The following is a 15,810-nucleotide window of genomic DNA, read 5'->3' as shown; positions in this document are numbered from 1 at the left end:
TGTCCTTTCATCCACACAAATAGCATCTCTCTCATTCAACTCCATTTCGTCAGCTTTCAGAACCAAATCTGTGTCAGGTCCAGCCTGAGCCAGACAAGCAGAGATTATTTACTTTAAAAATGGGTGGAGGCTGACCAGCGAGCGCAGTGCCAAGTTCTCTGCCTCTTAGAAACTCAAAACTAGTGTGGAAACACTTGGCCTCGGAATGCTGTAAAGTCAACGTGCGATGACCTTTGACAGGGCGCTCTGTGGAGTCTGTAATGCTGCGTAAGCAAGACTTACTGGATCCAATAGTGGATCTCAGTAGGATACGGGAGTTTGAAGACGGTCGGTAGGCTGCAGAGAGAGGAAGGTGGAAAAGGTGGTCCGGCGAATGTGCGCGGCCGGTCTAGGACGCTCTAAGACCCTGGGCTGGACCAGGGGAGGCTGTGGGGGGTCCAGTGTGGCTGGGAGCAGACGCATTTGGTTGGGAAGAAACGCTGGGCCGGGCCAGGGATGGTTCGGGGAAGGCCTGGGTGTTGGGAGGGCTGGCACGCGCGGGAGTGGGCGGAGGTCTGCCAGTCCCCCGGGGCGGCGCCCCCAGGAAGCGCGGTGGGTGGTCTCCGGGTAGGGCCTGCAGGGTGCCGGCGGGCCCAGGCGCTACGCGGTTAGCTGGGGATGGGCGGCTCCGCCCTTAGCAACCCGCTCGTAGCAACCCTCCCGCGGCGCCTCCGCCCGTAGCAACCTTCCGGGGGAGCGACGGGCTCATGGGCCAATAGGCGGGGACCGACGAGCGCGCGGCGGCCAATGGGCGCGGAGCAGCGGGCGCGCGGGCCAATGGGAGGCGGCGACAGTGTGAGGTGCTGTTTCGGGGCGGGGCGGCTACGCCAGGCTGGCCCCCGCCGCAACGTCCCGGGTGTGGACGCGGCAGAAGCTCTCGGAGCGGCGTGATGGAGGCGTCGCGCTGCCGCCCGGGACCCCGCGGGGACAGGTCAGGAGCGGTGGCGACGGGCAGAAGCCGAAGGGGGTCGTGGCGGTCCGGGCAGGAGCCGAGGGGAGCGCGAGGCCTGGGCCGGGGGCGCGGGGGCGGTGGGAGAGGACCGGGCCCAGCGGCGGAGTTGGGGCGGGGGGCGCCCGCGCCGAGGGCCGGCTCGTGTCCGGTCCCGCTGGGACCCGCGGGGTCGGTCCCGCCTCGTCGGAACGCGTCAGGCAGGCGGCCGCCCCTTCTGGGCCCGCGCGCGGGGGCGCTCCGGGGTCCAGCAGAGCCCGCTGTGGCGGCGGCGCTGCGGGCGGTCACGGACCCGGGGTCGCGGAGCGCGGATGCGGGCGGGGCGGAACCGCGGCTGGGTCTCGGCCTGAGCCCGCGCCGCCCGCCCGCTCTGCCCGGCGGCCCCCCGAGGTGCGGCCGGAGCGGGGTCCGGGCCGGCCGGCGTGGAGACAGCTGTAAACCCTTGAAAGCGCTGCGGTCCGGGAGGCCTCGGGGTAGAGAACACCCCTTTTCCTTTTTCTTCGCCTTTTACTTACAAGAGAGCTGCGCCCTGTGAAGCTGGCTCATTGCCCTTTGTTTTTTTCTCAAGTCGAGTGGAGAATCTACACTTAAAAGTGTAAATAGGGAGGCGCCAGGAGGAGTTAAAGTTAAAATTCAGGGTCTTGGTTGAATTCTGTGATGCTTGCTCAGTCATGGGCATTCAGTAAATCCTAACTGAATGAATTTAAGGTAGTGAACTTCATGGCTGCCAGATGTTTAATAGGAGTCATGATTTTTGGAAAGAAGAATGGAATTGACGTTGAAATTGACCAGGGGCGGAATGGTGTTTCATCTCTTAGACCTGTAGTTTAAAGGAATAATTTAAAAGTTTTTCTTTTTTTTTTCTTCCCAAAGAAACCAGCTCTTTAATTTTAAAATTTACATCAAAGGGGAGTGTGTGAGTCACCAAATGTTTCTCCTGCCCTAGGTAATCCTAGTGCAGTAGAAACTGCACTGTGATGGATGTCACCGGTTAACTCATTTGCTGAGGAGTGGAATAAATGTCTTTTGCTTTTTTTTGGCATCACGTTGTGTGTTTGTGATGTTTTTGATGAAATACATTGATAGACTTTTTGGTATTAATGCCTTTCAGTGTGAAGGATAACATCTGACTTTGAAGCTTCCTGTGATTTTTTTTCTTCTTCTTTGAATGATGTGACTGTTCTGATTTATTTTCAACAAAGTAGAAATATTATCAACAAATAGACTTCAAATGTTTTCCTGTATCTGAAATATTTAGTGGAAATCGGAGATGGAATTTGAAACAGCACTCTCAGGTCCGTGGCTGAGGTCAGCATTTATGTTGTAGAGTCCCCTGGAGATGACAGTGGTTGCCTGGGAACTTGAGCCTCTCTGGTCTTTTGTTTCTGCTAGAGGATTGAAGATGTGGTGAGAGAGACTTCTCCTTGTGGTGTGACCTTGGGACCCAGAGTTGACTAAGAAAGCCCTAGTCTAGTTTCTCCTGTGCCATGATTTCTCTGTAGAAACACAAACGGTTGTGGTGGCTGGGGGTCTTGGTGGCTGGAGGTTATGTCTTGGCCAACCTTGTTATTCTCTCTCATGTTCTCTTTTTCAAATGTTTCATCAGATGAACTAATTGTTGGCAAACAGGCTTATTAAAAATACTCAGGTTAACTAATACAAGCCTACAGTACTTTTGGCGATTATCAAAAGTTACAGTAGAAGCCTAGTAACGTTTAACATGCATACATTTCTCCAGATACAAAGGCTACATAGAGACCCAGGAAGGAAAGAATAATCCCTGTAGTAAGTTTTCTGTCTTCCAAGATCATTCTGTTCCAAGCAGACAGAGGCAGGCTTTTTTGGAAGTTTTCGTTTCTGCCTTCTCTTATGCTTTCCTGTGGAAACTATTGTTTTGTTTTCCCTGCATTTGTGCCCGTTGAAAGAAAAAGTTAACATTTCTTCTCACCAAGAGGAGACTATGCCTGAATTACTCAGAGGAAGCGTTGAAGCTGCCTTGCTTGTCCGTGTTGGAGGACTGTAGGACTGGAAGGGGCCCTGGTAATTCCCTTAAGTGTCTTGTTCCAGAGCAGTGTAGTTGTTAGGGCTTCTTTCAAACTAAAATTTCCTAGTCTGCTTTTCTTTATTTCCTCTGAGGCAGTTCACTAGGAATAAGCTCTCTGTACTACTAACTCTGTGCTGCCTCATCAGACAGTCTTACTGTTGGTAAGACTGTGACATTTTACTGGCCTGGTTAAAGCTTGAATCCACTTAAGCCTGAGAAGAGACACTGTCCACGTTGTGGTGGATGTGCTGTCCCTGTTAACTCTCTTAGCAGTTGTTATGAGTTTGGACTGTCATCTGGGTCGCTTTGCCTTAGAGCTTCTGTTAAAACAGAAATGACTAGCGTTGTATCATAGCAGTCACCGAGCCCCCTGGAAGACCACAGTTCTGAAAGGGATTATAGTAATGCTTTGTTTATCAGATGGCCCTTGTGTTTTAACACTTGGCATTGTGGTGAGGGGGGAGCCCTGGAAGCTTCCACTGGGCTCCGGAGTTCTGGTCCCAGCCTTTTCACTGTCCCGCGGTGTGATCTTGAGCTGCTATCTACGTCTTTGGCTTCAGTTTTCTCCTCTGAAATACTAGGGTTTCTTTGGATTCCCTCAGTGATTTGTACCGAATTTATGAAACAACATGTATTTTTAAACTGCATGTGGCTCAAATTTCAAAAGGTACAGAATGATATTCAGGGAAAAGTGTGTCTTCTTTTCTCATTGTCTCCATGTCACTCAGTTAGTTCACTGGTAGGTTTCTTAAGGGGGCCTTGCAGAGATGCTCTGTGTATTACATAATCTCTTAATATTCCTTTCCCACTCTTAAAATGTGATGATTTTGAGTTTTCGAGTAGAATACAATAATCCAAACTCTTTTCAGAAGCAAAAGAAATCTTTATTCTTTGATCAAAAAATGGAGAGGTGCAAGATCGTGCTCTAGAGCACACGCTCTTAATCCAAACTCATGTCTACTTTCATCATGGACAAGACAAGATGTATTTTCAGAATATGAACCTTGGTTACTTACAGTTCTAATTTTTTTCTGTGATAATTAATGTATGGAAAATAAGGCTTGTAAGAAGAAAACAAGAGTTATTTTTCAGATGAGCTTCCTGAAGAATAAATCATTGCTCTTTAGCTTTACTGGAAGAAACTTCGATATATTTATAGTTTGCCTGTGATTTTAGGCTTTAGAATGAAGCAGGTTTAATAGAGGGTTGACTTGTTTTCCTATTGAAATAGAGTGTAATTTTGTTATGGCAATTTGATATGTCACGTAAGCCAGAGGCAAAGTAGAGAGAGGTGTTTTGACTGAGCAAAGTTGGCAAGCTGTGTTTTTAAAAAGCGAAGATCTGTCAGGATAAAATGATCAGTAACAGTAACTGACATTTGTGTATCCTTTGCAGTGTTCATAGAGCTTTCATGTACCTGACCTTTTCTGAGCTTCACAACTCCAGACAAAGCAGGGCTGGTGTCATTATCTTCGTTTTATAGAAGGGGAAATTAAGGCTCAGAAAGGGTGTACTACAGCTAAGGTTGCAGGATGGGTAGATGATGTAGTCAAAGCTAAAATCTGGAAGTAAAACCAGGCTTTTGCCTTCTGGTCTCCTCTCTTCTTCTTCTCACTTAATATCAGAATATCTGTTGCAGATATTCTGGGTGCCGTTTGTGCACATAAATGATAACAACTGACACTGCTTACATTCTAATTATTTTTAGGGCAAGCAGGTGAAGAAATCAGACATTTTAGCAGCGCAAATGTCATCCAATGGAAAGGGAGTGGAAATACCTGGTGTTGTTGGGCAAAAGAATATACTTTTATTCCTACACAAGAGAGAAATAAGTAACATTACTGGAGAGAAACTGTAACCCCTGAGGGAAGGAGACCCCGGCAAAAGGTGGAGTGAACTTAGATTCTGAGTAATGTCCTTTTTAAAATCTGTAAAGAATAAAGGGTTTTTAAACTGGATCAAGTTAAGACAATTTAAATAACCTTTCTGTTTGGCTCACTTAAAAGAATGCTTTTTGCTTTTGCATGTGGAGCAGGCAAATGGAGAGTGCTCATCTAAAGCGATTTCCACGCTGCATTCTTGGGGGCCAAATGAGTCATCTGATCAGTTGCCAAGCTTTCCTTTCTCCTTGCCTCTCTCTGCCCAAGCAATTCTCACTTTTGTCTGATTGCCTCTACTGAATCAGCCTCTTCGGGAATGAATTTTCATTCCTTAGCTTCAGTTAAGCTAGTTCCAGATTGTGGTGGTTGTTCACATAGAAGGCGGTTGCTCCTAGAATATTCACAGCCGTCCTCAGATGAGTAAGGGTAGGTGTCTACGGGGTCTCCTCTGGCAGTTCTAATTTGATCGTTATGTGTCTTTTCCCAGAAGCAATGTTTCGTTCCAGCTGGATGTGCTCTTAGGGTCTCAGTGCATGTGACAGTACGGCCTTCCAACATTGACGTTTGGATTTGGGCAAGGTGAATCTATTTGTCAGTTGACTTAGAGGAAATTACTTTACTAATAGCTATCGACTCAGCTACGTGACACCATAATCAGTTCGGGCACAATGAAATCTGAGGACGCTTTTCCAATCTTTATACTGTGATCAGCTGCTCCCAAGGGCTTCTTCAAAATCCATTCACTGACTTGGAAATTCTGCTACCTAAAAATACCGGTGAACTGGCATTTTGACCAAAAGATTCTTGGCAGACTTACTGAAGTATCATAGTAATGAAATTCCAGACTTTCTGCCGACCACGTGAGTGTGTATGGTTAGTGGTGCCCTTCTGCATGCTGAGGGGGCGCAGTGAGATTTGTGATTGAGTTCTCGGTCTTGCACTTGTCAGCTGTCTGACCTGGAGCAGGCAGCTTCATCTCTGAGTCTGATACTCTGTAAAATGGGATTGTAGGTTTGTTGTGAGAATTAGATGAGGTGATAGATAAGTATTCAATGTACTTCCTGGCACATAGTAGTTATTTACTAAATGGAACTGTAGTGCACCTGCTAATTTGACAACGTATTAAGGTTTCAATATTAATAAAAATTCAGATTTCTGAAGATTGATTTAATACAAGGATAATTTTAGAAATGTTTAGGTTTCCAGCATTAGAAAGGCTATGACGAAGTTTTTAAAAGGTGATAATATCATGGTGAAATTATTAAAGTCTTGTCAGTGAAGACAAGATCAAGGTAATAAATTTGTTTGTAGTATTTAAAAGGTTGTAATGTAGAGCAAAAATTCTTATAGCAGTAGTTGCACGTGTTAAGTGCTGACTCGGCTAAATCTCACTTAATCCTCACAGTAACCGTATGATTTAATGCTCACTTTATGGATTAAGTGTCATTATCCTCATGTCATAGCTGAGGTCAAGTTGTGTTTGGAGTCACTCTGACCGCACACCTGTGCTTCTCTAAGTGGGGAATTTGACCCTTTTGTTTGATCTTCACCAGGGGTCAGCAAACCTTTTCTGTAAAAAGCCAAATGCTAAATATTTTCTGTTTTGTGGGCCACATGGTCTCTGTCCCACCTGTGCAGCTTCCACGGGGATTACGTACATGAATGAGCAGTAAATGGGAGAGCATGTTGTTTCAATAAGGCTTTATTTATAGACACTGAAATTTGAATTTGAAACAACTTTGCATATCATGAAATAATAATATTCTGATTTTTTTAACCTTTTAAAAATAAACCATTCTCAGCTCACAAGCAATATAGAAATAGACAGTTGGCCAAATTTGACCAATAAGTTGTGGTTTGCAGATCCCTGTGCTAAGTCACAAGATGAGAATATTTCATCCTAGTCAATCATAATTATTCACATTATGAATATTATTATAAGAGAGAAATGGGGTTTTTATGTTAAAATAGAGCCAGTTACGATAGTGTATAGAATGCAAAATTAATTTTCAGGATAAAACTTGAGATTCTTAAGATACAGTATTCCGTCAGTGGTCTTTGGGCTATACCTCCTTCCTTTCCCCATGAAATTACTCTCTGGCTGTTAGAGGCACTTTGATGGAACTAGTGCCTGCACAAATCCACATAAACGTCAGTGTGCCAATAATAGATAGTTAGAATTTAAAGGTTATTTATATGTTCGTTAAGTTAGAGGGAAGTTGTGGTTGGTGATTGGTCCTGTGAAATCACGCACGTGAGGCCATGTGGGAGATGGGGAGTTCTCCCATTCCTCTGTCCTTGTCTCTGTGATTTACAGCGGCTCTGGTAAGTACTGGTTACATTTACAAGTTTATGATTAGTAATACTCGTTTACTCTTGAAAATGTCTGGTTTGGAAAAGAAGTTTTTTGACAGCCTGCCTTTGAGGTAACTTGTTAACAGTGTGTGTACATCTGTCTGGAGTTCTGTGCCTGTAGACCGCACAGACATCTTCCCCCTCCCACCAATTAGAAAAATACGTATAATATTTATATACTGAAAATACAACATATATCCTGAACCTTATTTAAATAACTATATTGAGATATAATTTACATACCAGAAAATATATCCATTTCAAGTATGCAATTCAGTAGTTCTTAGCATACTTGCAGAGTTTTACAACTATCATCGAAATCTAATCTTAGAACATTCCCGTCACACCCCCACCCCAACTAAAGAAACCTACCCATTTACAGTCATTCCCTGTCCCCCTCCCCTGCTCCCAGCCTGCTTTCTGCCTCTATAGGCTTGCCTGTTCTGGACACTTCATGTAAGTGGAATTATATGATACGTGGTATATATGATATATATGATATTATATGATATATCATATAATATGATATATTATATGATACTGACGGAATGTTTTTGAGGTTCGTTCATGTTGTATGTGGCACATATCAGTGCTTCATTCCTTCTCACTGCTGGGTAGTCTCTTGTGTGGCTTTACCACATTTTGTTTATCCATTCATTTATTGATGGACATTTGAGTTGTTTCCACTTTTTGGCTATTATGAACGATGCTGCTGTGAACGTTCATGTCAAGTCTGTGTGTGAACATATATTTTCACTTCTCTTTCATATACGTCCATGTGGAGTTGTTGGGTCTTGTGGTAACTCCATTTTACAGCTTGAGGGCTGTCAGACTGTTTTCCAGAATGGCTACAACATTTTAGATTCCCACCAGCAATGTATGAGGGTTCCAGTTTCTCTACATTCTCACCAATACTTGTTACTGTCTTTAAATTTATTTTTTAATTTTATCATTATTTTTAATGGAGGGACTGGGGATGGAACACAGGACCTCGTGCCTGCTAAGCACGTGCTTTACCGCTGAGCCCCACCCGTCGCCTCTCTCTCTGTAATTACGGCTGTCCTAGTGGGTGTGAAACAGCGTTCCACTGTGGTTTTGATTTGTGTGTGATTATGAATAATGTGAAGCATTTTTTATGTTTATTGGTCACTCCTGTATCTTTAGAGAAACATCTGTTCATTAATTTTGCCCATTTTTAATTGGGCTATTTGTCTTTTTATTACTTAGGTGTAAGATTACTCTGTTCTGGATGCAACTCCCTTTCAGATGAATGATTTGCAGTTCCTGTCAATATGAAGTGTGGAAAAGTGTCAGGATTATTTTGGAAAATCTGGGCTGTGGAGTCACTGTGTTTTTAGTGGAGCGTGACTTGAATCAGTAGGCAGCGTGGTATTATTAAAAATGAGAACAGTTACACTGTAAAGAGCTGCTGGTTATGCCTGTGACTTTCCTCTCTCAGTGGTCACTTGGCTTTTATTTCATGTATTAATTTTTAATGTACAGATTTAAAATTTTTTGTAATAAAATTTGTTCCTCTTTTTCTTGGTGATTTCTCGGCTTTGTGTCTTACACTGAAACATTTTTCCATAGTTCGTATTATAAAAATCTTAGCCTTTATTTTCTCAAACTTTTTATGTTTAGTTCTTTAACATTGTGTTAAAATACACATAACATTAAACTTATCATCTTAATCATTTTTAAGTTTGCCATTCAGTGGTTATTAAAGATTCATTGTTGTGCAGCCATCACCACCATCCATCCTTATAACTCTTTTTCATCCTGTAAAATTGAAATTCTATTCTTACTAAATAACTTTCATTCTCTTCTCCCTCCAGCCTCTAGCAACCGTCATTATAGTTTCTGTCTATGATTTTGATTATTCTAAGTTCCTCATGTAAGTGGAATCATACAGTATTTCTCTTTTTGTGACTGGCTTATTTCCCTTAGCAGAATGTCCTCAAGTTTCATTGATGTTGTAGCATGATGCAGAATTTCCTTCCTTTCTAAGGCTGAAACAATATTCCATTGTGTGTATACCACAGTTTGACTATCCATTACATTTGTTGGTGGACACCGGGACTGCTTCCACTCTTTAACTGCTGTGCATGAGGCTGCTGTGAACGTGGGTGTATGCATGTCTCTTCCAGAGCCTGCTCTCAGTTCTTTCGGGTGTACGCCAGGAGGTGGAGTTGCTGTGTCATATGGTAATTCAGTTCTTAATTTTTTGAGAAATACTGTTTTCCGCAGCAGCTGTACCATTTTACATTCCCACAGGTATATAAGGGTTTCCGTTTCTCTATGTCCTTGTCAATACTTGCTGTTTTCCAGTTTTCGGTTGGTTTTTTTTTTGGTAGTAGCCGTTCTAATGAGTGTAAGGAGGTATCTCATTGTAGTTGTGATTTGCATTTCCCTGTTGATTAGTGATGTTGAGCATCTTCTCATGTGCGTTTTGGCTATTCCTATATCTTCTTTGGAGAAATGTTTGTTCAAGTCCTTTCTCATTTTTGAATTGGATTGCTTGTTTTTGCTTTTTGTCATTGAGTTGCAGATTGTTTGTTGTTTGTTGCAGAGTTCCCTGTATCTTCTGGATATTAATCCCTTACCAGATACATGATTTGAAAATATTTTCTCCTGTTCTGTGGGTTGCATTTTACTCTGCAGTTTCTTTTGATGTGCAGAATTTTTAAATTTTCTTGAATCCATTTTGTCTATTTTTTTCTTTTGTTACCTGTGCCTCTGGTGTCACAGCCAAGAAATCATTGGTGAATCCAGTGTCATGAAGCTTTTGTCTTATGTTTTCTTCTAAGGGTTTTATTGTTTTAGGTCTTATTCTTAAGTCCTTGATCCATTTTGAGTTAATTTTTATAGAGGCATACCTTGGAGATTGCAGGTTTGGTTCCAGACCACTGTAATAAAGCAAATATTTTAACGTGAGTCACATGAATTGTTGGTTCCTCAGTGCGTATGAAGGTTATGTTTATACTATACTGTAGTCTGTTTAGTGTGCAGTAGCATTGTGTTTAAAAAACAATGTATATACCTTAATTAAAAAGTACTTTATGCTAAAAAAATGCTAATCATCATCTGACCTTGTCACAAACCTTCAATTTGTAAAAATCACAATAAAATGAGGTATGCCTGTATATGGTGTAGGGTGAGGGTCCAGTGTTACCCTTTGGCATGTGGAGATCCAGTTTTCCCAGCACGATTTGTTGTAAAGACTGTCCTTTCCCTGAGTGGTCTTGGCACCCTTGTCAAAAATCACTTGTCCCTGTATGCAAGGGTTTATTCTGGACTCTGTTTTATGCCATTGGTCTGTATGTCTGTTTTTATGCCAGCATCACACTGTTTTGATTACTGTACCTTTGTAGTAATTTTTGAAATCAGAAAATGTGAGTCCTCCAGTTTTGTTGGTTTTCAGGATTGTTTTGGTTCTTCAAGGTTCTTGGAGATTTCATGTGAATTTTAGGATGGGTTTTTCTCTTTTTGCAAAAAAGCATCATTGAGAAATATCAAGTCTTCCAATCTGTGACTGTGAGATGACTTCATTTATTTATGTCTTCTTTCATTTCTTTCAGCAGTGTTTTGTAGTTTTCTTTGTACAAGTCTTTCATCTCCTTGGATTAATTAGTTCCTAAGTATTTTATTCTTTTTGATGTTACTGTAAGTGGAGTCGTTCTTGTAATTCCTTTTCAGATTGTTCATTGTGTGTCGAAATGCAGCTGATTTTGTTGTTGTTGACGACTTTGTATCCTTCTGCACCGCTAAATTCTTTTATTAGGTCTAACAGCTTTTTTGTATGAGTCTTTAGGGTGTTCTACATACAAGCTGATATAATCTGCAAACAGAGATAATTTTACTTCTTCCCTTCTAACTTGGATGCATTTAGATATTTTTCTTGCTTAATTGCCGTGGCTGGAACTTCCAGCACTGTGTGGAAAAGGAGCGGTGACAGCGGACTTCCTTGTCTTGCTCCTGCTCTGAGAGGAAATGCTTTCTTTTTTTCACCATTGAATATGGTGTTTGCTGTTGGTTTTCCATACGTGGCTTTTATTACATGGGGACAGTTTCCTTCTATTCCTCTGTTGTGCGTTTTTATCAGGAAAGGGTATTGGATTTTGTCAGATGCTTTTTCTGCGTCAGTTAAGATGACCATGTTGGATTTTTCCTTCATTTTGTTAATGTATACCTGTTACTTTGGGGAAGAAGGATGACACAAAGGGAAGGAACATGGACTATGGTGTGAGACGTATTTGCACAAATTCACTTTTGTTTTTTCCAGTTCAGATAACCTTAAGCTTGGCTCAGTGAGTTGCTTCCTCTCCTGGGCCACACTTTTTCAACAGTAAAATGAAGGGAACATTACCAACCTCACAAGGTTCACATTAAGAGTAAATAAAATTTGTGTGTGTAAAACCTCAGCACTCTCCCCAGCAAATAATGGACCCTTTCTCTTTCCCTTCACCCCATGGCACAGGGCTGTTACTGTTGTGTTTTGGTGGTGGATGCTAGGCTTTTGTTTTACCTGGCGTTGGTTGGGTTCATGTTAACGTTATGGAAAGTTTTTGAACTTTTATTTTAAGGAAAATGTGAAGAAACTTGTGGTAGATTTAGAGAAGACAAGATGGTTAAATATATTTTTAAATATTTTTAAAGATAAAGTTAAAATATCTTTGGTGTTACAATAGATACGATCAAAGGGTAACTAAACTAAGAATTTATTTGAAGGATGCTAAGTGCAGTGTGTCAAACAAACAAGGGATTTAAATGATCAAGAGAGAGACTTTGGACATTACATTTTTACACCCTTGAACAAGCTACCTAAGTGCGGACTGCCAAGAAAGGTAATTTTCACCTTACGTCTGGTCAGCACTGCACTGCTGGCGGGATGTGAACTGATGTAGTTTGTTTGGAAAACCTGTTTGGCAGTAACACTGTACCCTTTGGCCAGTCTTGCTCCAGAAAAGATTTAAGGTCACCCTAATAACCAGCAATCCTGTTTCTGGGAATCTATCTCTGGGAAAAACACCTTGAAACTGAGATCTAAAATTTTAACGTTTGTTTATTTATTCATTTATTATTGAGGTGTAATTTATATGTGGTATAATACACAGATTTTAAATGTGCAGCTCAGTGAGGGTTTTACATTTGTATCTATTCCGATGTTATAGATACGGAACATTTCCATCACTCAGAAGGTTACCTTGTGCCAGTTTCCGGTTAAATCCCTCCTCTCCAAAAGTAAACACTGCTCTCACTTCTGTCACCATGGATTGCTTTTGCCTGTCCTTGAACTTAATGTAAGTGAAACCGCACAGTGTGTACTCCTTTGTGTACGGCTGTTTGCAGTCAGCATGGTGTTTTGAGGTTGACCATGTGTACGTTAGGAGTTTGCTCTCTTGCTAAGTGGGACCCCACTGCACAGGCAGGGTGCTCAGATGACACAGCAGAGGCCTGTAGATGCGCGCTCGTCCTGACTGCAGCGGTGCTGAGCGGGGAGGGGAGGGGAAGGAGTGTAAGCCCGCCTGTGGGGGCAGAGGCTAACTCCTCCTTACTGTCTGTATCCTTGGGGCCCAGTGGTGTGCTCACGTGTAGGATGTGCTTGGTGTTCCCGGAGTGAATGTAATGAAAGGATGAGTGGTAGTTAAGAGTGGAACCAAGGAGTTTTCAGGAAAACAGGAGGAGAGCGTTTCAATAAGGAGCTAGTGGTTATTCTTGTCACTTTCTTCAGAAACGTCAAGCAGGAGCGAAGAATGAAAATAAGCAGGGTTTTTGGTGATCAGAGGTCTTTATTGAGTATTTCATTGTGATAAGGTGGTAAAGCCAAATAGCGGTGAGAAGGGAGATGTAGTTGAAATGGTGCCGGTGAGCATTGATTATCCTTGATGTATTCAGTGACGGTGGGAAGTGGAGGTCAGTTCGCAGCTTTATAAATAGAAAAGGTCTAGGAAGGTATGTTTTTTAGAATGATTGCGAGCTGAAGGAAGAAGCCGCTAGAGATGGAGAGGCCGAGGGTACAGGAGCAAGTTCATGACTGTCATGCTGAGGTCTGGGCAGGGGCTTACCAGCTGTTTGTGTACCTTCTTCTGTGGAATGATTGTTGAAATCTTTCGTCCAATTTTAAATTGGGTTGTATTCTTAGTAATAGGTAAGGAAGAGTTCTTTCAGTTAAGTTTTCCATTGGGATATGTATTTGCAAATATTTTTTCCTAGTCTGTGGCTTGCCTTTTAATTTTAATAACAATGTCTTTTGCAGAATGAAAGCTTTTTGTTTCGAAGTCTGGTTTGTTGATTTTTATTGACTTTTTTAAGTATGTGAATCTGAAAGTCATAATCAAACCTACAGGTTTTCTTCCAGAAGGTGGCAGTTAAATCTCAAGCATGAATAACTGACTAGATTGACAAATAAAAGATTCCATTATTTTTATAGCTGTTGTCTTGAGGTAAACCTTCTTTTTTCCTTCATCTTTCCTGTAATAACATCTTTCCAGTAATTCTTTGTTACATATAGTGCATTTATTTCTGATAGGGTGAGTTGAACCAAATTTTTATAAATTGTATTTATTATAACTTCAAGGAGGCAGCTAATTACTAAAGCTGTAGAATTATGAGGTCCTCTAAGTAAAATGAGTGAGTTGCCTTCTAAGTTGTCCTCTTCATCAATCCACATTGACATTTATTGAATTCATTTCATAAAATAGGGTAAGCCTTTCCTTCTCCTTTGTTTCTTAACTATAACTGATTTCTGAGACTGAAGAGTCCCATTTGTCATGTTGTGAAGCAGTATTATAGTCAGAAAAGGAAGCGTTCCCTCAGATTACTATTAGGAGAGCCACGGGCTGCTCACAGCCTGCATTTTTCAAGTCCTGTCCTGCTACGTCTCTCGCGAGGCTGGCGTTTGCTCCCTCTGGTTCCACGGAAGGAGCCTGCGTAGCCTCCTGCATCTCCGGCGGAACTGCAGCCCAGTGCTGATGGCAGCACCCTCCCCGTCTGGCCCCGAGCAGGGTGCAGCGGAGAGCATCCCTGACTGCACAGCAGCAGTGGTTTCTGTGTTACGGCAGCTAGAAAAATATATCCTTTTTTTTTTTTGCAGGCTGATAGAACTTGACAGGACTGTTGAAAATGTAGAATAATCATGGAATCTAGCAGGTCATTGATACATTATTAAATGTATCAATTTAAATTATTTGGCAGCGTGGTCTGTTAGGTACAGCTCCAGGCCAGCAGTCAAGTGAGTAATGCTTTGAAGTGGGCCCTACATTTCTCAGGTATTTGATCTTGGGCAAATTTCTTTATTGTTTCATATCATCTCCATTCCTTAGAAATACTGTGTGTGTAATTTAGGTGCTAGAATAAAGGGCATGTAGATTTTTAAGAATACTCAGTCCGTGACTGTGAAATAGATATTTAGCAAAATGTCTGCTTTCTTTTTTCCTCGAATTTCTTATTTTGCAAAAATGTGAATGTGCCAGAAAGTTGCGAGAGAAGTCCACCTGGATTCATCGCTTGTTAACAGTGCTTTTAGTATCTCTCTTAGAACATCTTTTTTGTTAGAGAAGTTGTCAGGAATTTAAGAGGACTTCTGTCTGGCCTTCACCAAGCTTTGCCCAGTGTTAATATCTTACATAAGCGTAGTACGGTTGTCTAAACAGCAAGTTAATACTGGTTCGGGACTGTTAACTAATCCACAGGCCTGGTTTGAATTTTGCCCGTTTTCCCACTAATGTCCCTCTTCTCGTCCAGGATCCAAATCCAGGATCCTGTAGCACACGCAGTTTTCAAGTCTCTGTAGTCTTCCCCAACCTACAATTTCTTAATCTGTCTTTGGCTCTCCTGGCCTTGACACTGTGGAAGAATACTGGCCAGTTATTTTGCAGACTGTCCCTCACTGTGCGTTTGTCTGGTGTTTCACCACAGTTAAATCCAGATCATGCGTTTTGGGCCAGAATCCACAGGTGTGGTGCCAGGGCTTCCAGGCCTTCTCATTTCCGGAGGAACACGGTGCTGCTGGGTCTTGTGACTGGTGATGCCAGCCTCGATCATGCAGTCAGGGCGCTGTTTCCCAGGCTTCTCCACCGTGAAGTGGCTGTTTTCCCGTTGTAGTCAGTGCTATCCTGTGGGCAGATAATCTGAGACTGTGCATGTTCTCAGCACACTTTGACCTGCCAGTTTTAGAGTCCTTTGATGGTTCTCTCTTGCAACAGTTATTACTGCGGTATTTCCTAATGGTGATTTTCTGTTTCTGTTATTCTTTCTATCTTTATTCATTGGATTTTTTTTTTCCTGAAAGGAAGAGCTGTCCTTTCTTCCTCATTCATTCATTCATTCATTTATTTGTAATCATTATGGACTCATGGATACGCAGAGAAGAGTGGCTCCCCCATGCTTACTGCCTGTTCCCAGTCTCGCACTGTGTCTACCCCACGCCCCCCGGAAGGGCACCCTCCTGCGTGACCACAGTGCTGTTACCTCGCGCGGGACGCTTGCCTTAGTTCTCTCAGCTGGAGCTCCTGGGCACATCTCAGTGCACCTGGGATAGTCTT

General features: G+C 42.4%; 1 protein-coding gene across 7 annotated transcripts in view; it reads left to right on the top strand.

The window, feature by feature from the left end:
- The first annotated feature begins 211 nt into the window (after window positions 1-211).
- Window positions 212-15,810, top strand: part of TULP3 (TUB like protein 3) — a 36,804-nt gene continuing 21,205 nt past the window's right edge. Inside the window, exon 1 of one of the 7 annotated variants that reach the window (XM_032473143.1) lies at window positions 212-267. In XM_032473143.1, coding sequence (XP_032329034.1) covers window positions 227-267 — 41 coding nt within the window. In that variant the 5' untranslated portion in view covers window positions 212-226. Of the gene's footprint in view, window positions 268-340; window positions 362-857; window positions 971-12,469; window positions 12,568-15,810 lie in introns of those variants that run through there. The other 6 variants (XM_032473145.1, XM_032473142.1, XM_032473146.1 and 3 more) reach the window with 6 other exon arrangements.

The sequence above is a fragment of the Camelus ferus genome, chromosome 34 (assembly GCF_009834535.1).
Source record: "Camelus ferus isolate YT-003-E chromosome 34, BCGSAC_Cfer_1.0, whole genome shotgun sequence".
In the NCBI taxonomy this organism is placed as follows: domain Eukaryota; kingdom Metazoa; phylum Chordata; class Mammalia; order Artiodactyla; family Camelidae; genus Camelus; species Camelus ferus.
This window is presented reverse-complemented; position numbering and strand designations above follow the sequence as displayed.